The 24,042-nt window shown below is 41.0% G+C and overlaps 1 protein-coding gene across 1 annotated transcript in view; it reads left to right on the top strand.

The window, feature by feature from the left end:
• WSCD2 (WSC domain containing 2) overlaps positions 1-24,042 on the top strand; it is a 762,862-nt gene that overhangs the window by 269,833 nt on the left and 468,987 nt on the right. Inside the window, exon 3 of the mRNA XM_069754742.1 lies at positions 19,683-20,638. Within this exon, the coding sequence (XP_069610843.1) occupies positions 20,257-20,638 (382 nt within the window). The 5' untranslated portion in view covers positions 19,683-20,256. The remainder of the gene's footprint in view (positions 1-19,682; positions 20,639-24,042) is intronic.

Raw genomic sequence — 24,042 nt, 5'->3', positions numbered from 1 at the left:
ACATATGCTAATCCAACAATGTAAAACATCTTTGGGGTCTTTAAATGTTTCGACCATTACTTCTGGGTTCTTAATCACAACCAATTTGGCTCAGTGCTCCGCCAACCAAATACAGACTGCAGGACTAATATCCATTTGAAGGTGAGCTAAAATGAATAAATTGAAAGAAAAAGCTAGGGCCCCAAAAAAGGTGATCACCACATAGTAAATTAATAGTTCACTTTTATTATATGCAAAAGTGCAAGAACAACACATTTAAAAGCATTTAAAAAGTCACCCATTGTTAGGGCTAGCGGAACGCACCAAATAATAAGACTGATAGTGTACGGTGCGTTCGTAGCCCGGGATCCACCGTGCAGAGATGGAACCTGCTGCTGAGTAATGACGGACTATATGGCGGTACTCATAAGTATACTCGCGTGGGTTAAACTTCACCCAACGTGAAGGAAGCGATCCTGTTGCGTCACAGGATCGCGGTACCGCACATAGAAGGCGAGCAAGCAGTCAGCGAACTTAACCCCAACTAGGATTGAAGTCCGATTAGACCACTTGCTGATACAACACCGCAACAGGGTGTGTTAGGCAACTCTTATAATAAGAGCACCGAAGTGCGAACTGTGCCGTGCTGGCAGGCACCACTAAGCACCCAGACGTGGGTCAGGAAGCGCACCACTGGTGCGTGGCGCCGCACTGGCGGTCACAGCAATAGACGCTGATACGTGTGTGACACGTTGAGTGATTTGTCGGGCGCTAGATAGCAGCCATACTCCATACGCGAACAGTCATACAATAGGGTAGGGGTATTTAATGAACGACTTGCACTCACAACAAACACACGTATTCAATTGTACACTAGCGCATGGCCGTGCGGTCATGCGCAGTTTATATAATTGCAGGACAGGAAGTGGCCACAGAAACTTTGCCCTTCCAAGACCTGCCAAGAGGACCAATGGAATGCGCTGCAGAGCCAGAGCACATGACCCTCGATCTCCAACGGGAGATCTTGCTCTGGGCATGCTCAGTGTGCGCAAACAAGGACTTAGTCCCAGGGAAGTCCGCTCGCCGCTGACCAGCACTGACTTTAATGGCAGGAGCTGAAGAAGCAGCAGTAACTCTCTGTACAGAGTGAGAGCGAGCAAGACACTGGGAGCGACGTCCCTGCAGAGCAGACTCCACTGCGGCTGGAGGAGAATGGGAGACCGCAGCGGAGACGGATCAAGATTCCCCCTGTGCAGCAGAGGAAACTCGACTCCTAAAACCCATGTGACTAAACAATTATGACTATTGCCCATAAAAAGGTAATGCCCAAGGAAACACAGTGACAATATAAACTTACATCAATGTGGAAAAAATAGACCAGAAACTACAAGGTACAAGGTACAAACAGCACAGCACTTGCAACAAGTAATAGGATGTAAACTACTACATAGAAGGGGGAGGCGAGAGATATACAGTAATGACAATCTTAAGAGCAAAATAGCATAATACTTACCAAGGTGAGGTAAAACAACACTCTGTTTTGCTGTTTGCTGTATGGTGACCTTTATGGCATAGACATCCGAGCTCTCTTCCATAAGTAGAAGAGTATCTAAGTGATCATTATGATACTTTAATACCCAGGATGAATAAAAAAGTGTTACTATTGAAAGACAGCAAAGAAGAATTTTTAAATCTGTAGTGAAATAACATGTGTTTAAAGAAACTTGCAGAGCTTACCTGTCACCTTCAGAAACACTATTCCTACAGATATAATAGTAATCTGCAGGTAAACAACATGTCTGGCAGGCTTACTGGAAGAGCAGCTACAGGGCGAAAGTAAAATTAAAATCCTCCTGCAACCATTCACTTCCAGTCATCTGGGCGGTGCAGAAAGCTGTTACAGTAACCACTCCCAGACACATTGATTGACAGCCCGCACTGCAATGTGTTGTCAGCATATGTGTGTGTAAGAAGAGGCATCGGACCAGGGGTACCTTTCTTGCTTTCTTGTCACCTTTGTTGTCTAGAGGAAAGCTTAGAGACCCGGACCGACCTTTGCACTGGACTGCAGGATGCGTAGCAAGGATAAAAAGGGGAGAGCACACGAAAAGGGAGAGAGACTTGGCGGAAGCACACAGCGTGCAGCAGGGGAAGTTTGGTGCTCTGTCCTTGGAGCACCGTGGCAGCGCAGGCCCACGCTTTATCATCATTGCTGCCACTTACAGAGACTTTGACCGGAGAACTGTATTTTTCCCGCCGGATCCAACTACTTTAGGTACCCGATGCTACGGGACAGTAAATAAAGTGCGCCTAATGCACCCTTGGTGACTTTCCTTAGAACTGTTCCCTTTTTCAATTGCCTATTTCTGCCGAGTTTCGTTAAGTCCCGGCAGCATTGGAGAACACTCTTTACTCTCAACCCACATCCTGGACCCATGCCCCCGTGCAACACGTCAAGGACCCATCGCCAGGAATCAGATCATCAACACCTGCAGGACGACTCCATATACATCACGTGCCGACCACATTGGCACCACCATTAGAACCTAAGACTCTGCAGTCAGGAAGCCGTCAGACTGATAAGTTTACCCTTAAAGGGACTCTGTCACCTGAATTTGGCGGGACTGGTTTTGGGTCATATGGGCGGAGTTTTTGGGTGTTTGATTCACCCTTTCCTTACCCGCTGGCTGCATGCTGGCTGCAATATTGGATTGAAGTTCACTCTCTGTCCTCCATAGTACACGCCTGCACAAGGCAAGATTGCTTTGCGCAGGCGTGTACTATGGAGAACAGAGAATGAACTTCAATCCAATATTGCAGCCAGCATGCAGCCAGCGGGTAAGGAAAGGGTGAATCAAACACCCGAAAACTCCACCCATATGACCCAAAACCAGTCCCGCCAAATTCAGGTGACAGAGTCCCTTTAATGAACAGCTGTTATATTTTTGCCCTCATAATCTTCCCTAGCACACCTATTGTGCTCCTATTACCTGCCATACCCCTGCCTCTACTTTCCCCTCCCTGCCTGGAGTATACCCCTGTATCAGTAAAGTTAACTTTAACCCTTGCTCTGTCTCCTGCCCATTACTGCATCCCTCAGCCTGCTCACATATGCGCAGCAGACTGTCAGTGTGCCAGGGAATGATTACAGTGCGCTTACTGTATAGTTTACTGAGACTTTTTGGCTGTACAACCCCCCCTGCATTGACCCTATGAATAAAAATGAGTGGCTGCAGATAGAATATAATCTTATTTTCTCCCAGTTGCCGCTGTTTCAGTAAGGCAGCCAGACATATTTTAAACACCAAGGGCAGACATATAATTAGTGCAACCTGTACAGCCACACAGGGAGGTAAGGGTGCCCACTACCATCTCCAAAACTGGTGGAATTGTGCATGATCATGAGCTATTGGCAGCAAAAGAGCCCATATACTGTTCTGCCACAGGGGCCCTATGCTGTCTGTGGCCAGCCCTGAAAGATTAACAAAGGTTTTTTCCTGGTGACAGGTTCTTTTTAGGTTTATTGTAGTTTACTGCACAAAAGCATTTTCTATCAACATGAAAACCTATCACAGTGATGAAATATTTAATAGGGTTAAGGGTTATGAAGCAGAGCTTAGGAGATGTGACCTTGTCTCACCTTATCAGTGCTATCAATAGCGCTTAGGATAATCAAAGCAGACAAAACACATTTGAGAGAAAATAAAAAAAAACACTTGTGATTAATTGGATTGTCTGCAATAAATTGCTTTGTAATTGCAGTAGTCTATTTTGTCTGTGGCAAAAATACTGGTTCAATATAGGAAGTATACAATGTAAGAAAAGAGAGCCATGGAAATTCTTAGAAAATGTAATTCTATTTATTTCTCATAAGAAAAAAGGACTTCTTATTCCACCCGAGTCAGCGATAGTTACATTTTTTTGATGCTGTGGTACCAAAGCCACTTGTTAAATATAAGATGAATACAATAGATCTGTTATGTCCATCCCAAAAATATATTGATAAAATATATGTGGAAGAGCAATCCTGCTCAAACTACATTACTAACATCATACAATTGAAGCCTTTGATATCCTGAATAACCCCAGAAGCGCAATTTTACTTTTAAAGCACCGTACTGAATTAAAATAGCAGCTGAATGTTCTATCGAATCAATTATTAAACTACAACATAAAATAAATCACCCAACCTCCCTATGAGTTGAACTCAGCTACAGTTTGCAGGAAGTTTATCTGCCTTTTCACAGATCAATCTGCAAGGTCTTAACAAAGATTACACATGAAGGACAAGTGTCTTTTTTGATTAACTATAGGTGGCTATTGGAGATGAGTGGATCGATTTGCGGAGGTTCAAGTCTGAGTTGAAGTTTGCGGTTCTATTCGAATTTGAATATTTTGAGATCCAATTTGCAAAATAAAACCTTTCCCAGCACTATTTCCCATACTGTTGAAACATCAGACTGCAGACAAAAGTAATTTTGCATTGCCGTATTTTCACACTGGCAAATGTGTTAAAATGACAGCAAAATGTGTCCTACAATTTCTGCTGAACGTGACAATACCCCATATGTGGCTGTACTGTGCTACTTAGCCCCACGGCGAGACTCGGGAGGGATGGAGCGCTAGATGACTCTTGGAGAACAAATCAAACAATAGTTTGCAGACTCCATATATAGAGCCCCAAAGTGCCAGAAGAGCAGAATCCCCCCTCAAGTGACTCAAATCTGGATTAACACCCCTATCCTAATTTATCTACAGGTGTAGTGATGATTTTGACTCCATGGGTGTTTTCCTGAAACAAGCAGCAGTGGATGCTACTGAGTGAAAATTGCAAATCTGCCTTAGTAGTGCCGGTATATTGTAGTACCCAGTACATTCTAGTGCCTAGCTTGTGCTTCTGGAGACACACACCCCGTTATTAAGCGGGCTCTCATTTCCTCAGAAGTTCCAAACAGATTTGCGGTGGTGTTTTGGTGGTGTTTCTCCTTAAAGGGAACCTGTCACCTGAATTTGGCGGGACCGCTTTTGGTCATATGGGCGGAGTTTTCGGGTGCTTGATTCACCCTTTCCTTACCCGCTGGCTGCATGCCCTGAACATTGTGGACATATGCACAAGCAAGTAGCTTTTATATTGCATTGCATATTTTCATTCTTTTTAATGCTTGCTGGGCACATTTTAGGGTGGTTTACAGGGCATACCGACATGAAAAAGGTATTCTGTGCACACCGGTACTTAGAGCCCAGCGGCATTATGCTAGCAGAGAATCTTTGATTATGTGATCACCAGGTCCTACAGAAAAATTGGCAAATTACAGCACTTGACCATTATGTGGTCAAAATAATAAACAATGTGTTGGTCTTACAGTACCTAAGCAGACCCAAGTATCTCTAATGGTAAGAGAACAACCACAAACTGTGTAGTGTGATCCTGCAGTAATATTCCTTTCTATCAGTCTTCTGCTTTTTTTAACTTACCACAAGCAATTTATCAAAAAGTAGGAGATAAGTGGGTGGGAGTAAAGGATTAATATTGTATTGTGTAGCCTTTTTGCCATGGTAATACATTGATTTGCATAAGGGCTCGTGCAGACATCGATATTTTCGGTCAGAGTGCAAAATGACAAAACATCAGATCGCATTCTGACCCATGTTGTTCAATAGGACCTGCATGTCCCATTTTTTCCTCAGACAGAACTGGAACTGGCCATTCAAGCCAATGAGTCCAAGGGAAACATCGGATTGCACTTAGATGATATCTGAGTGCAGTGCGATTTCCACAGACAGACAGGATGGAGAAGATGGAGAATCTTTTTTTCGTCATCTTCTCATCCAAGAGATTCGGATCAAGCTATGATCACACTCTGATCATAGTGTGATTACCATAATTTTACCTTATTCTCTCGGCTGTGCTCGTGTAAACCTTGTCAAAGAGCGATAGAAGCAAAGCAATAGGACATTTTTAATTAAAAAGTAGTGCACAATAATCATTTTTTTGTCCTAGTTGAGTCTTATAAAACTCACGATTATCATAAATTTCTGCTCTTGGATATCAGATTTTATTGTTTATTATAGCTATGAATATAACTTTTTAGGTTCACCAACAGATAACATTTTGTAAATTTTCTAGTAAGATTAACTTGGATGGGATTGTTGGTTGAAGTGTTTAGTGTCTGGAAGCGGATATAATAAGCTTTGGTGCTTTTTAATAGATTGCTGGCTGTTGATAATACTGACAGGATTAAATGAGCTATTCTTGGGTGTTGCATGCTGCTCTCCGGTGCGCTGTTCTCAGGATGATCACCTTTCATTGCAGTAATTGTAAGAGCTGCATTGGCGCAAAATACACTCATATGTTTTACTCACTGTTCATCAATCCGGGATCAGAGAACATATGCAATGTTAAGAAGGCACATTCATGAAATAAAACGAGTCACTGGTCTTCATTACCGCTTATATTCATACTATTTAGTATGTATAATAGGCATTGTGGTAAGGCCCCAAATCCCTCTGTCAAATAAGAGATAGTTGTTTTCAAATGGCACATAGCAGGTGTTTTTTTTTCTCAGCTCGAATCGGACTGAGGAAAAAATTGAAGGAAGCTGCAATTGGATGCAAGAATGCAGGTCAATGAGTGCGAAAAAAAATATCTCCTCATTGCCGAAAGAAATCCAGCGAATTCTGCACTCCCAAACCCAAATGCCCCCCTCCCTTTGCCCCCCCCCCCGTGTTCCTAAACCACATTTAGCGTCCACATGTTTGTAGCAATGAGAGCCCAGCTAATTTATGGGTGCTTATTTCCAGAAGCAAAAGCTGGTAATGACATACTGGACACCACAACAAACTGGGCACAACAATGTACGGGCATCACAACAGCAGATTTGCCGTTTTCACTCAGCAATATCCACTGCTGCTTGTTTCTAGAAAACATGTGGAATCAAATCATCACTACAACTGTAGATAAATTCTCAAAGGTGTATAATTTCCAAAATGGGGTCCCTTGAGGGGGGTCTGTTGCTCTTCTAGCTCTTAGGGGCTCTGTACATGGAGTCTGCAAACTGTTCTAGGAAAATCTCTAATCCAGGAGACAAATGAAGCTACTAGAGGCAAATAACGCTCTTTCCATCCCAAGTCTCTCCGTATGGCTAAGCAGTAATGTACATACATACATGGGGTATTTCCACGTTCAGCAGAAATTGTGTGACAAGTTTTGGTGCCATTTATCTAGGGCTAAAAAAAATTTTTGTGGTAAAAATGTCATTATTTTTTCTTCACTGCCCAATAGTATAAAATTCTGTGACACACCAATGGTGTCAATATGATCACTGCACCATTAGTTGAATTAAATTAGAGGTGTAGTTTTTAAAAATAGAGTCAGTTATGGGGGGGTTCTGCTGTTTTGGAACCTCAGGGACTCTCTCAGTGGGTCATGGCACCCACAAACTATAACAGTAAAATTGGCACTAAATTATGGTGTTCCGACCCTTTTGAGGTTCACTTTTTCCCACCAGCACTTATTAACCCTGCTGTTCTGTTCGGTCTGGGGAGACCTATTTTGAACTTTGGTATTTTTTGGGGTGTTCAAGATGCGGTTCTGAAACTTGTGGTTGATTGACTTAAATGAGGATGGGTCGGTCGGCCACGGGTTTCAGAGCCGCATCTTGAATATTTTAAAGAATATTGAAGTTCAAAGTCGGTCATTTTTGACCAACAGAACAGCAGGGTTAAATAAAATAAAAAATTTGGGGCTAAAACAACATTTTAGCAGCAAAAAATGTAATTATTTTTTCTTCAGCACCCAATGGTATAAATTTCTGTGAGGCACATGTAGTGTCAACATGTTCCCAGCACTCCTAGATTAATTAATTGAGAGGTGTAGTTTGTAAAATTTCATCACTTATGGGGGATTTCTTTTGTTCTGATACTTCAGCGGCTTTGCCAATGTGACATGGCACCCAGAAACTATTCTAGCAAAATCTTAATTCCAATATGGCGCTTCTTCCAATCTGAGCTTTGTACAGTGCCTCAAAAGTAGTTTTTGACCACATATGGGTTATCGGTGTACTCAGAAGTTGCACAACAAATTGTATTGTCGATTTTGCTCTGATTATCTTTGTGAAAATAAAAAATTTGGGGTAAAACCAACATTTTTGCGGGAAAAATTTATTTTTTTCATTTTCACAGTTCAACGTTATAAACTTTTGTGAAGCACATGGGGGTTCAAAGTGCTGACCATACATCTTGATAAATTCTTTGACGGGTCTAGTTTCCAAAATGGCAATCATTTTGGGGGTTTCCACTGTTTAGGCACCTTAGGGGCTCTCCAAACCTGACATGGTGTCTGCTAAGAATTCCAGCCAATTTTGTGTTCAAAAAGTCAAATGGCGCTCCTTCACTTCCGAGCCCTGCCTTGCACTCAAGCAGTAGTTTTCCCCAACATATGGGCTCTCGGCGTACTCAGGAGAAATTGCACAGCAAATTTTATGGTGCTATTTCTCATGTTACCCTTGTGAAAATAAAAACAAATTGGGGCTAAAAGAACATTTTTGTAGGAAAAATGTAATTTTTTAGTTTCACAGTTCAACATTATAAACTCCTATGAAGCACCTGGAGGTTCAAGGTGCTTATCACACATCTAGATACATTCCTTCAAGGGTCAAGTTTCCAAAGTGAGATCACTTATGGGGGATTTTCACTGTTTAGGCACATCAGTGGCTCTCCAAATGCAACATGGTGTCTGCTATTGATTCCAGAAAATTTTGCATTCAAAAAGGCAAATGGCACTTCTTCCCTTCCAAGTCCTGCCATGCGCCCAAACAGTAGTTTAGATTTCCACCACATGTTGTGTATCGGCATACTCAGGATAAATTACACAACAAATTTCATGGTGCACTTTCTCCTGTTACCATTGTGAAATTGCAAAATTTGGGTCTAAAAACAGTTTTATGGGAAACATTTTTTTTTTATTTTCACTGCTCTATGTTATAAACTTCTTGAAGAACTTGGGTGATCAAGGTGCTAACCACACATCTAGACTTTCCTTGACAAGTCTAGTTTCCAATATAGAGGTTACTTCTGGGGGGTTTCCACTGTTAAGCCCATCAGTAGTTTTCCAAATGCGACATGGCATGCACTCTCTATTAAAGCCATTTTTGGATTCAAAAAGTCAAACCGTGATTCTTCCTTTCCAAGCCCTGTCTTGGACCCAAACTTTGGGGTCCATTTTCTCCTGATACCCTTGTGAAAATAGAAATAATTGCAGCTTCAATAATTTTTTTGTTAAAAAAATTTAAATGTTCATTTTTTCCTTCCGCATTGCATTAATTCACATGAAGCATCTGAAGGGTTGGTATGTTTCTTGAATGTGGTTTTGAGGTCTTTGAGGGGTGCAGTTTTTAGAATGGTGTCACTTTTGAGTAATTTCTGTCATATAGGCCCTCCTAAGTCACTTCAAATGTGATGAGGTCCTTAAGAAAATGCTTTTGTAAATTTTGTGTGAAAAATTAGAAATTGCTGGTCAAATTTCAACCCTTTTAACTTCCTAACAAAAAATGTTTAAAAAATGATGCAGATGTAAAGTAAACATGTGGTAAATGTTATTTAGTAACTATTTTGTGTGACATACCGTATTTTTGAGACTATAAGGCCGGTTTCACATGTCAGTGGCTCCGGTACATGAGGTGACAGTTTCCTCACATACCGGAGACATTGACTCACGTAGACACATTGAAATCAATGTGTCTCTGCACATGTCAGCGTGTTTTCACGGACCGTGTGTCCATGTGCAAAACACGGAGACATGTCAGTGTTCGTGGGAGCGCACGGATTACACGGACCCATTAAAGTCAATGGGTCCGTGTAAAACACGTACCGCACATGGATGCTGTCCGTGTGCAGTCCGTGTGCCATGCAGGAGACAGCGCTACTGTAAGCGCTGCCCCCCCCACGTGGTGCTGAAGCCGCCATTCATATCTTCTCTGCAGCAGCGTTCGCTGGAAAGAAGATATGAAAAATCCTTTTTTTTTGTTTTTTCGTGTTTTAAATAAAGATCCCTGTCCCCACCCCCCTCCCACCGCCTGTGCGCCCGCCCACTGGTAATAAAATACTCACCGGGCTCCCTCGCAGCGTCCTGTCCTCCCCATAGCTTCTCCTGTATGAGCAGTCACGTGGTGCCACCCATTACAGTCAGGAATATGCGGCTCCACCTCCCATAGGTGTGCCACACGGATGGCCTACGTGAGCTCACGGACACACGGACACAGATAACTCCGGTACCGATTTTTTCGGTACCGGAATTATCTGGACGTGTGAGACTGGCCTAAGATGCACCAGACCATAAGATGCACCCCAAATTTTCAGAAGGAAAATAGGGAAAAAATAATAATGTGTCAAATGGGGGACGTCTTATACTCTGAATTCAGCTTACGGAGCCGAGTGTCCTTAGCATATCGCAGTGATAAAATTCGAGGATCGATATGACTTAGCCCAATATCTTTCTGAGACCCTATTATATCCCTTGGTCTTAATTTGATGGAATACAAGTTTATTTGAACTGTTATTTGTAATTGCTTGTATAGATATTTGTATAATTCTTTCTATACTGGTTAGGCCAGTAAGTCTAACCTCTATTGTTGGTAAAATATTTGAAGGGTTTCTGAGGGATGTTATTCTAGATTATCTCAATGAGAATAACTGTTTAACTCCATATCAGCATGGGTTTATGAGAAATCGCTCCTGTCAAACCAATCTAATCAGTTTTTATGAAGCGGTAAGCTATAGGCTGGACCACGGTGAGTCATTGGACGTGGTATATCTCGATTTTTCCAAAGCGTTTGATACCGTGCCGCAGAAGAGGTTGGTACACAAAATGAGAATGCTTGGCCTGGGGGAAAATGTGTGTAAATGGGTTAGTAACTGGCTTAGTGATAGAAAGCAGAGGGTGGTTATAAATGGTATAGTCTCTAACTGGGTCGCTGTGACCAGTGGGGTACCGCAGGGGTCGGTATTGGGACCTGTTCTCTTCAACATATTCATTAATGATCTGGTAGAAGGTTTACACAGTAAAATATCGATATTTGCAGATGATACAAAACTATGTAAAGCAGTTAATACAAGAGAAGATAGTATTCTGCTACAGATGGATCTGGATAGGTTGGAAACTTGGGCTGAAAGGTGGCAGATGAGGTTTAACAATGATAAATCTAAGGTTATACACATGGGAAGAAGGAATCAATATCACCATTACACACTGAACGGGAAACCACTGGGTAAATCTGACAGCGAGAAGGACTTAGGGATCCTAGTTAATGATAAACTTACCTGGAGCAGCCAGTGCCAGGCAGCAGCTGCCAAGGCAAACAGGATCATGGGGTGCATTAAAAGAGGTCTGGATACACATGATGAGAGCATTATACTGCCTCTGTGCAAATCCCTAGTTAGACCGCACATGGAGTACTGTGTCCAGTTTTGGGCACCGGTGCTCAGGAAGGATATAATGGAACTAGAGAGAGTACAAAGGAGGGCAACAAAATTAATAAAGGGGATGGGAGAACTACAATACCTAGATAGATTAGCGAAATTAGGATTATTTAGTCTAGAAAAAAGATGACTGAGGGGCGATCTAATAACCATGTATAAGTATATAAGGGGACAATACAAATATCTCGCTGAGGATTTGTTTATACCAAGGAAGGTGACGGGCAGAAGGGGGCATTCTTTGCGTCTGGAGAAGAAAAGGTTTTTCCACCAACATAGAAGAGGATTCTTTACTGTTAGGGCAGTGAGAATCTGGAATTGCTTGCCTGAGGAGGTGGTGATGGCGAACTCAGTCGAGGGGTTCAAGAGAGGCCTGGATGTCTTCCTGGAGCAGAACAATATTGTATCATACAATTATTAGGTTCTGTAGAAGGACGCAAATCTGGGGATTTATTATGATGGAATATAGGCTGAACTGGATGGACAAGTGTCTTTTTTCGGCCTTACTAACTATGTTACTATGTTACTATACAATCTTGTAAATTATCAAAGTGTTTAAAGGAGCACTTCCGAATTTTTTTTATTGCCTCCTTTCTTATCAGTTAGTAATTTTTGTGTTTGGTCAGTATTTTACATCAATATTAGGCCGGGGTCACACTACAGCGTAATACGGACGAGTGCTAAGCGACAAAAAATTGCATAGCACTCGAACCAGTGTTAATCTATGGGGCAGCTCCCATCATCCGATCTGTTTTTTTCTCGTCCGCATTATACTTGGGAGTGAAATCGCAGCATGCTGCGATTGTCCGCATATCTCAGCCGAGAAACGCCAATGCAAGTCTATGGGTGCGAGAAAAAATCGCACAGCACACGGACCATGTATGTGACTTGCGAGAAATTCTCAGGCATTGGGCAGGTGACAGGAAATTTGCTTAGCCATTATTTGCTCATTTTGCAAGTGTGTGAGAAAATCTCACCATACGGAGGACATACGGATTACACACGGATACTTTTTTGAGAAAAAAACGCATCCTGGCATTGCACACGGATGACATATGGATCACCATACGGAAAACATTTGTGCGATTCTCGGCAGACAAAATCGGACAGATTTTTTATACATTGTGTGTGACTCCAGCCTTAGTAAGACAAAACCAGGAGTGCGTGAAAAATTCAAAAGTGGTGACGTGTTTCTATTTTACTTCTCCTTTGATTGGTCCACTCCTGGCTTCGGCTTACAAATATTGATGTAAGCTACTGAGTACAGATGAGCGAACTCGATCTTAAAAGTTTGAGGGTCGTACCTGACAATTAGTGTCTGCTGCTAAACGCTGCTAAACGCTTCTCGCAGAGGCCCGCTGCAATGTTTGGATTTCTGGGGAGGGAGTAGAGTTTTTTAATCAAAATATAAAGTAAATTAATCAGATCAATCGGTAGTTGTCGTAATGATGAAAAAATCAAACCACCAGAATTACGTTATTTTTGCCGCTGCAACATTGCAAGAAAATGCAATAACAGGCAGTCAAGGCATCTTATCTATCCTAAAATGGTATCAATAAAAGTGCAAAAAAGAAGTCATTACCCAGCCCAAGATCACTGGGTAATGAGTGCATTTACTGAACATACATTTCAGTAGGCCAACATTTCGGATTTTAAAATCCGTTTTCAAGCTGGTGTTATAAAGCATTATACCGTAATTTACTGAGATAATGACTTTTGGGTTTTCATTGGCTGTAAGCCATAATCATCAACATTAACAGAAATAAACACTTGAACTAGATCACTCTGTTGGTAATGACTCTATATAATCTGAGTTTCACTTTTTGTATTGACGAACTGAAATAAATTAACTTTTTGATGATTTTCTAATTTTGTGCGAAGCACCTGCATACAAAAATGAACCTATACATGTTTGGTATCTGCAATCTCGATCTGGGGATTCATATTGTCAGATGAGTTTTAGCATTTAGTGAACATGATAAATAACCCAACAAAAAAAAAAAAAGAATACAAAATTGTAAAATTTAACTTTTTTGGCAATTTTATTGCTCTAGGAATTTTTTCCCATTTTCCAGTACGCTATATGGTAAAATCAGTCATGTCATTCAAAGCACAACTCATCTCGCAAAAATCAAGCCCTCATATGGCTATATTGATGGAAAGATAAGAGTTTTTGCTCTGGGAAGAAATGGAGAAAAAAATGAAAGCGCAAAAAAAGGAAAATCACAAGGTTATGAAGGGGTTAATGTAAGTCTATGACAGCATTTTTATGAGTCTCATAGACTTATATTGGGAAAGCGACTTCTGGTCCACACACAAGATGATTTGTGAGGCAGCTGGTCACCACTGTGTTCACATGATGCAGGAGAGGAAGTGGACCAGCGCTTTTTTTAAAGCAAAAGTCAGCCACCGGTAAGTATTTTAAAGCACTCATTGCAAATATATTACTAATTGGTAACAGGCTGGGCAATAAAAAAGTCACCAAAGTGCTCCTTTAAATGTTGTAAGAGCATCAAAACCACACGTACACAGTATGTATGCTCTTGGGCCCTATGGGTTTATTTGATGTATATTCTGGAAGCTTCACTGGCATACATGGCAAACATAGAGCTCAAACACAATCTGTCTCCGCCAGACTTGATTCCAACCTTGTTCTTTGCCCAAACCAATTCTCTGCTGCAAAAAGAAGCATTTACAAGGAGCAAAGTCACTAATTAAAGTTGAGGCAAGATGTGTGACTGTCCTATAAAATGTAATTGAAAATCAAAGGGAATCTGCGGAATTACTGCTGAGCATGCAATTATCAATGTTAATGGCTCAGTGAAAATCAATTATAGATAAATACAATGTATATTCATAAAACCGGACTGAATTATCACACTCTCTCCTTCAATGTAGTCAAGAACCTTTCCTTTCAGGCTTTTTAGATAAAACACTTTTTTTCATCTTTTTATTTAAGTAGATTTTGTGTTTCTTTGTTTTTACATTATTAATTTTGGGGGTTTAAAAATCATTGCAGCAATAATGCATGGAATTTATTATTGTAACATTATAATATACAGTAATTCACAAACATAATATCACAAAAACCTAGACAGTCAGATTCCTCATGCCATTTCTCCAGTTTTGGCATCTGCTGAATATCCCTGACAACCACCACCCTCTGAGAACTCCTCCTGCTAGGGTCGAAAGAATTGTAACTGGGCATGTATTGGGGTATGGCCAGAGGCAATACAAAGTAACACAGAAGCATTTTTCAAGAAAATCACCACATTTCCCTAAAAATGTATGTATATAACTCAGAATGTTGTGAACATTAAAGGGAACCTGTCACCTGAATTTGGCAGGACCGTTTTTTTTTCATATGGGCAGAGTTTTCTGGTGTTTGATTCACCCTTTCCTTACCCGCTGGCTGCATGCTGGCCGCAATATTGGATTGAAGTTCATTCTCTGTCCTCCGTAGTACACGCCTGCACAAGGCAAGATTGGGTGAGGATGCCTTAAGAACCAGAGGCCTCTAGGCTATTGGCCAGAGACACCTTAGGGTATGTTTCCACGTTCAGGAAACGTTGCATGTTGGACGCTGCATAGAGACGCAGCATCAAACACGCAGCATCCAGATGTTACAGCATAGTGGAGGGGATTTCATTAAATCCCGTCTCCACTATACGTGGTAACACGCATCTGGCGGCCCTGCGATTTCAGACATGCGGCACGTCTTTTTAGATCGCAGCATGTCCGTTTACCTTGCGGCAACGCTGCACCACCACAAGGTATAACATAGGGCCCTATGTGTGGGGTGCGATGATTCCAGATGTGTGCCTCCAGAAGGGGGCAGAGCTTTGGGCGGAGCGAGTTTGCAGCTCCGTCAAAACCACCGGCCATCCTGAACGTGGACACGTACCCTTAGGGAGGTGCACACAGATTGAATAAGAAACAGGAGTTGCTGGTGCCGCCCCCCTATGCACACAGACAGAAAGTGTACACAGAGCAAGCGGCCATGAAGCACACGGCATGGAGCCGGCAGCAGACAGATCTCACAGCATGGCACTGTGTGAGTGAGTTGATGTAACAGGCAGGTGGGGGATGGAAGGCAATGCAGTGATGTCGGCAGGGTTGTTGCAGATATGCTAACGCTAAATAAAAAGGCTCATATCTCTGTAACCATATGGAGGCTTGAAAAGAATAAAACTTGGATTACTTGGGAGCATATGGAATAACGTAAGAACAAAAAGTCACCTGGCGACATTTCCACTATAAATATTAAAAAAAACCTAGACAAGTTTGGTCTCTCCATAATTATACTGATCTGGAAAATCATATTGACATGTCAATTTTTTTATACACAACAGCATAAAAAATATTTAAAAAATACATAAAATTGCATTTCATTTTTTTTACTTTCACTGCACTTTTCTTCCCAGTACATTTTCCCATATAACTCGTCCTGCAATTAACAAACCTTTATACAGCTACAGGTCCTTCTCAAAAAATTAGCATATAGTGTTAAATTTCATTATTTACCATAATGTAATGATTACAATTAAACTTTCATATATTATAGATTCATTATCCACCAACTGAAATTTGTCAGGTCTTTTATTGTTTTAATACTGATGATTTTGGCATACAACTCCTGATAACCCAAAAAACCTGTCTCAATAAATTAGCATATCAAGAAAAGGTTCTCTAAACGACCTATTACCCTAATCTTCTGAATCAACTAATTAACTCTAAACACATGCAAAAGATACCTGAGGCTTTTATAAACTCCCTGCCTGGTTCATTACTCAAAACCCCCATCATGGGTAAGACTAGCGACCTGACAGATGTCAAGAAGGCCATCATTGACACCCTCAAGCAAGAGGGTAAGACCCAGAAAGAAATTTCTCAACAAATAGGCTGTTCCCAGAGTGCTGTATCAAGGCACCTCAATGGTAAGTCTGTTGGAAGGAAACAATGTGGCAGAAAACGCTGTACAACGAGAAGAGGAGACCGGACCCTGAGGAAGATTGTGGAGAAGGACCGATTCCAGACCTTGGGGAACCTGAGGAAGCAGTGGACTGAGTCTGGCGTGGAAACATCCAGAGCCACCGTGCACAGGCGTGTGCAGGAAATGGGCTACAGGTGCCGCATTCCCCAGGTAAAGCCACTTTTGAGCTACAGAGAAGCAGCACTGGACTGTTGCTAAGTGGTCCCAAGTACTTTTTTCTGATGAAAGCAAATTTTGCATGTCATTCGGAAATCAAGGTGCCAGAGTCTGGAGGAAGACTGGGGAGAAGGAAATGCCAAAATGCCTGAAGTACAGTGTCAAGTACCCACAGTCAGTGATGGTGTGGGGTGCCATGTCAGCTGCTGGTGTTGGTCCACTGTGTTTCATCAAGGGCAGGGTCAATGCAGCTAGCTATCAGGAGATTTTGGAGCACTTCATGCTTCCATCGGCTGAAATGCTTTATGGAGATGAAGATTTCATTTTTCAGCACAACCTGGCACCTGCTCACAGTGCCAAAACCACTGGTAAATGGTTTACTGACCATGGTATTACTGTGCTCAATTGGCCTGCCAACTCTCCTGACCTGAACCCCATAGAGAATCTGTGGGATATTGTGAAGAGAAAGTTGAGAGATGCAAGACCCAACACTCTGGATGAGCTTAAGGCCGCTATTGAAGCATCCTGGGCCTCCATAACATCTCAGCAGTGTCACAGGCTGATTGCCTCCATGCCACGCCGCATTGAAGCAGTCATTTCTGCCAAAGGATTCCCGACCAAGTATTGAGTGCATAACTGAACATTATTATTTGTTGGTTTTTTTGTTTGTTATTAAAAAACACTTTTATTTGATTGGATGGGTGAAATATGCTAATTTATTGAGACAGGTTTTTTGGGTTATCAGGAGTTGTATGCCAAAATCATCAGTATTAAAACAATAAAAGACCTGACAAATTTCAGTTGGTGGATAATGAATCTATATTATATGAAAGTTTAATTGTAATCATTACATTATGGTAAATAATGAAATTTAACACTATATGCTAATTTTTTGAGAAGGACCTGTATATCGATGGAAAATAAAAAAGTGATTGCTCTAGGAAAATGAAAATTGTCATTGGCGGGAGGGTGCTAATTAAAAAAAAAATTGCCTACAAAGGCATCAATATCAGTGAATTCACATGCCAATAACCAGAGTTAAACTTCTGAAGTGGATCATGGATATGTGGCTCCTGATTTAATATGGATATTCAAAAACTCTTAAAGGGAACCTGTCACCCCCAAAATCGAAGGTGAGCTAAGTCCACCAGCATCAGGGGCTTATCTACAGCATTCTGGAATGCTGTGGATAAGCCCCCGATGTATCCTGAAAGATGAGAAAAAGAGTTTAGATTATACTCACCAAGGGGCGGTCCCGCTGCGGTCTGGTCCGATAGGCATTGTGGTCCGGTCCGGGGCCTCCCATCTTCTTATGATGACATCCTCTTTTTGTAGCCAGGCTCCAGCTCCAGAGCAAAGTACTGCAGTGCGCAGGCACCAGGAAAGGTCAGAGAGGCCCGGAGCCTTCACGCTGCAATACTTTTTGCTTTGCCCTCAACAGGGCAGACAAAGTACGCCTGCACCGGAGCCACAGCATGAATACAAGAAGAGGACGTCATCGTAAGAAGATGGGAGGCCGGACCGCCCCTGGGTGAGTATAATCTAACCTGTTTTTCTCATCTTTCAGGATACAATGGGAGCTTATCTACAGCATTACAGAATGCCCCTGATGCTGGTGGGCTTAGGTCACCTTCGATTTTGGGGGTGACGGGTTTCCTTTAACCTACTGATGTCTCAATCAATTTTACTTTTACTGGTATCGATTTTTATTTTTGAAATTTACCAGTCGCTGCTGCATTTCCCACCCTAGGCTTGTACTCGAGTCAATAAGTTTTACCAGCTATTTTTAGGGGTCTGAGCTTATACTCGGGTCGGCTTATACCCGAGTATATATGGTAAATTAATTTTCTCTGTGTGTGTTTATTTCTTTTGAATACTGGGTTAGTATTGGAGGTGTCTGATAGACATCTCTCAACCAGTAACCCCTGGGCTTGATGTCAGCGGACGTTACACAGCTGACATGAACCCCAAAACTTTTACCAACACACTTTTTAGCCAACACACGAGGGCCAAGGCTAAATGTCACATTTGGCCCATCTAATGTATGCGCCATTCTTGGGGTGGCTGAGGGCTATTGTTGTAAGTTGGGGGGGCAATATCCATGGATCCTTCCCAGCCTATTAATATCAGCCAGCAACTGTCTGCTTAGCCATTGCTTGTTATTAAAATTAGGGGAGCCACAAATCATTTTATGGCGGTTCCCCCTACTTAGTAACCAGTAAAGGCTCCACAGAGAGCTGTGAGCTGTTATTAATAGGCTGGGAAGCTTTATTGATATTGGCCCCTTCCAAAAATAACAACACGAGCCCCCAACTGTCTGCTTTCCCTCATCTGGTTATTAAAAATAAACTGGGACCCCACACCATTTTTTTCTTTGATTTCTTTACTAGCTAAATATATGTACAGTAAGTTACACACATAGTGCACTAATAATATATCTCAGTAACATCTTTCTATTTATCAATTCTGACGGGTCACGCTGTGAATTTACTGTACTTTGCTAATGAAATGTTGGGTTTCCCTTGAGTTGAGTGCACAGAAATTAGAGGGCACAAGCATAGTCTATGTGCCATGTGATTTTTATTCTCTCACCCATTGACTTGTATTGGTCAGTCCTGCAGATGAACACTGCCTCATTGAATAACATTGTTCTTTCTCACATTGCACTTGCCAATTTTGTATGCAGTTGTGAGCCAACTCTTACTTTAGTCCCCAGCAGACTCTTCAAACTATGTTTTATCTGAAACGCTGAGTCTTATCTGGCTGCATGAATTAAATTACAGGTTCTCTTTAAGCCCATAATGGCCTGATATTTAATTCACTATACCACGGTTATGCTAATTTGTTTCTCACAAAACTAAATATCGATTTGATCATCTCATCTTGCTCTGATCAGTGAGACAGATCTGTGTCACTGATTTGTAATAACAGCTAATAATAAAAATGTATTTCTATTGTTCCATTTCTGCGTATTCTTGTGTTTAGATTTCACTCTTTTATATGTTAAAAGTGTTATTTTTTAATGTTTTTAAGCTGAAATGTCCCAAACGGCTAATGAGGTTATTTTCCATTTGACTTGTAGGTGCAGCATTTTCATCTTGGACCAAGGTGAATGACGGTTTATTTAACAAAAGGTTCCTCTGAGTGTTTAGTACCTGGGGACCTTTCTTCTTTACAGAAAAAGAAGTGGTGTCATTTCCATTAAAGCGATGCTTCCAAGATTCCGTGCTCGGGAACAGAAAACAGAAAGAATGAGAGAGTGCTATGTCAGCTGATCGGCTTTCAAACCGCCTTCATACTCTCAATTTTCTTAAAATGATCTGTCCATCAATGACATCTCTAGAGTCCTTCTTTGGAACCTTTATTGGCTAGGAGTACACTGAGCAGAAATGGAATACACAGTACAGTCACTCGTAAAGAAATCTATTCTTATTTTTACAGCACACTGATTTTTAATGCGAAGAAATGTTTTCTCCTACAGATAATTTTAAAATTGCAGTATGTTTTCTTAAACAGCCCACTTCTTCCTAACTATTCTGGCTGTGTCTGTTATTGAAGATGTTGTGAACGAAATGTGGCAGATATGGAAGCTGAATATTGTGATTAATTAAACTCGTGAAAAGGCTTTTAAAATAAACTCAGATAATGTACAAGATATGGCCAAGATAATTGCAAAATTTCAGAGGTATTTTCGACGGAAGCCTATTCGCTTTTTCACATTTATTATCTTATATCTAACTGCTGGAAGTGTTGTATTTTTACACGCAAGTTTTGAAGGGGAACACATTGCGTCGGAACGTGACAAGACCTTGGTTGATGGCATCAGTGATCGAGGAGACATTCCAGAACCTGGAACAGCCCAATTAGGTAGGGTTTTTAAGGAAGCACCAGAATCACCAAGCACACCACGGAGATATGGACCATGGTTCAAAACGTCAGGCAAAGAGTCTCTGGACAGGACTAAGCAAGGAGATTTCGGAGGTACATGGAATAGAGCTCTTAAAGGGAGAACTATGAGAGAACAAGAGGAAGGGAGAGGTAAGGAAAAAATTAGACCTGTCTTACAAATGTTCTGTGTCTTGTACAAAATGTTATATTGTATGTGCTGCACTATTTTTAAAGGGTATATCCATCTCCAAGATCCTATCCCAATATGTAGTAGGTGTAGCAATAATAATAATATTGGCAGATACCTCCTATTAGCAATGTAGCATAGTTCTTTGGTTTCACTATGTCACTTACCACATGTGCAGGGCATTGTAGTACATTAGGTATCCATAGTTACGACCACTCATACAGCAACAGTTAGTCAGCTGTTAGTGGTCGTAGCCATGGATACCTAAACTACTGCAATACCCTGTAAATGGCTTAAGCAACACAGCTAGTCAGATTAACTATACTATATTTCTGATTGGAGGTATTTGCTAATATTATTGTTATTCCACTTATTGGTACATGATCTTGGAAATGGGAATACCCCTTTAAGTCAATCTCAAATTAACTGAAATTACAGTAACTAATACATTAAGAACCTTAAGTTTTGATGCACATTTTCATCACAGGCTGCTGTGAATTTCATGGAGCAAGCTCAAGAGCTGAACCCACATCTTATCTAACAAATGTCAGTTGTGTTACATAGCCGGCATCTGACTGTAAAGGTACTGTCACATTTAGCGACGCTGCAGCGATATAGACAATGATGCCGATCGCTGCAGCGTCACTGTTTAGGTCGTTGTGTGGTCGCTGGAGAGCTGTTACACAGACAGCTCTCCAGTGACCAACGATGCCGAAGTCCCCGGGTAACCAGGGTAAACATCGGGTTACTAAGCGCAGGACCGCGCTTAGTAACCCGATGTTTACCCTGGTTACCATTGTAAAAGTTAAAAAAAACAAACACTACATACTCACATTCCGGTGTCTGTTACGTCCCCCGGCGTCAGCTTCCCTGCACTGTGTCAGCACCGGCCGGCCGTAAAGCAGAGCACAGCGGTGATGTCACCACTGTGCTCTGCTTTACGGCCGGCCGGCGCTCAGTCAGTACGGGAAGCTGATGCCGGGGGACGTGACAGACACCGAAATGTAAGTATGTACTGTTTGTTTTTTTTAATATCGCTTAGTAACCCGATATTTACCCTGGTTACCAGTGAACACATCGCTGGATCAGCGTCACACACGCCGATCCAGCGATGACAGCGGGTGATCAGCGACCAAAAAAAGGTCCTGATCATTCCCAGCGACCAACTATCTCCCAGCAGGGGCCTGATCGTTGGTCGCTGTCACGCATAACGATTTCGTTAACGATATCGTTGCTACGTCACAAAAAGCAACGATATCATTAACGAAATCGTTATGTGTGAAGGTACCTTTACACCAGAGGCCACAGCTAATTCCAATCATTAAATACAGATGTCAATCACTGATATCAGTATTTAAATGGCTTGCTTGCTGGTTTGCATGTGCACTAGATCTCATTTTCCCCCTCTAGATCTCGGGGAACTGATAGGTAAAGAAGGCAGCCAGGGTCCCACTGAAATCTCCTCTGGCTGCCATGTTAGTCACCCGGTGAAGTTCAGCCAGAGGCTGGGCTTCATATGAGAATCACAATTACACTATGTACTACAATACAATTGTGTTTCTGAATATAAGAGATCAAATGATCATAGGTTCAGAGTTGAAGTGTAAAAAAAAATGTTTTAAGAAATATACTTTTTTTTAAAATGACCACCCTTTATTCCCCATTCAAAAATAGAAAAATTAAATAAATGAAATAAAAACATATTTGGCATCATTGTGTCCAGAAAAAAAAATAATTTGTTGAAATATACAATTATTAAAACCATATGTTTAACCTCGAAACAGATAAAAATGCCAGAATTGCAATTTTTAAGTCACTGTACTTCTCTAAAAAAATACAATATTAATCTAAATGTCGTATGTTCTCTAAAATGGTACCAATAGAAAATAAAGCTAAAATCTAAAAAAAAACAGGACCTCCCAGACAAACTCTCTGTGTATCTAAATATTTTCCTATATACAGCTGTAAATTCACAGTAATACCACAACTCCAAAAATGTTTTCTGTTTTTGCAAGTGCAGAATTGCTGGCGCATGAAACAGCGTGTACCGTACACAAGCAATTTCAGGCAAAATTTCAAAGCATTTTCAGAGAAAAAAAAAAACTGAATCTACTCAAAGAAAAACAAATATGCTTTGTATTTCTTCTGAGGACCTTAGAGTGAAACATGAATTATTACAACTGGAAGATGGAAACAAACAGAGCAGCTCACCTGAGATTGAATTGTTCTTGTGTAGCATATGTTTGACCACCACAATGATTTCATTACCAAGGTTTTTTCTTTATAGATTGAAACTTAGCAAATCACTTGATGTTTTTATCTAATGTAAATAATGTTTTTTTGGAGGTGGATGAATGTGTGAACTCTATGCCATTTAACTGTTTGCATTTGAGCTTGTTATTATCATTTATATATGCAGGACATACAAGAAATAATTAATACTAATGCAGTTTACATCGGCAATGCAAAATAATTCATATCAATAGCCAGAATTTTGACTTGGGGAAAGGGGATCTAGGAGTCTTTTAGATCGTGATTTCTTACACACACAATGTAGTATGTGTCCAGTAGAGACCTGTTAGAACAGATCCAGCAGAAATCCATTGGCAAAAAACTTGTGCAGGCACCACTTTTTTGTCCTTTTTTAAAAAACTGATTTCGGCTGGATCCGTGTTTTTTTTCTTCTTAACATTGAAGTCTATTGACAATGGATCCCTTAAATAGTCATCCGTTTTCTTCCTTTTGAAATTTATCCAGTCAGCGAAAAACAAATCCTTTGTCAATAAAAAAAAAATGGAGGGCTAATTAACAGATGCATTGTCCATAGACTTCAGTGTTAAAATAGACGGATCCAGCTGAAATCAGGTTTTTAAAGACTGACAAAAATGTTGCGTCTGCACAACTTTTTTGCCAACAGATTTCTGCTGGATCTGTTCTAACGAATGATTACTGGACAAGTAAACAAAGCCGTAGACTGCTTAGGTGTGTATATTTGAGCAAATGGATCACAGTCCTTGCAGAGCTTTTATTTGCACACCGAGCCAGCATGTAATGATTGAGGGCATGTTTTCATGGTGATTTGGCATGTAACTGTCCTGGGAAATTTAGTAGAGAGATATCTAGTAAGAGCCATACAAAACGCACCCAACACACTATTTTTTTCTTACATATCGCTTATTTATGTTCTGCCCAACCTATGACATTTTACTCACAAATAGTAAAAATGACGCTATGACTATAAAATAAACATAGACCACACTTCATACCCACTAAATAACCACCCAAGGAGGCATCAGTCACTTATTATTATGTATTTTAATAAGGGATTACACTCTATATATAATAATGTACAACACAGTTTACATTA

Source organism: Ranitomeya imitator, chromosome 1, assembly GCF_032444005.1.
Source record: "Ranitomeya imitator isolate aRanImi1 chromosome 1, aRanImi1.pri, whole genome shotgun sequence".
Lineage (NCBI taxonomy): Eukaryota > Metazoa > Chordata > Amphibia > Anura > Dendrobatidae > Ranitomeya > Ranitomeya imitator.
Note: the sequence above shows the minus strand (reverse complement) of the source record. Positions and strands in the feature narration are given on the sequence as shown.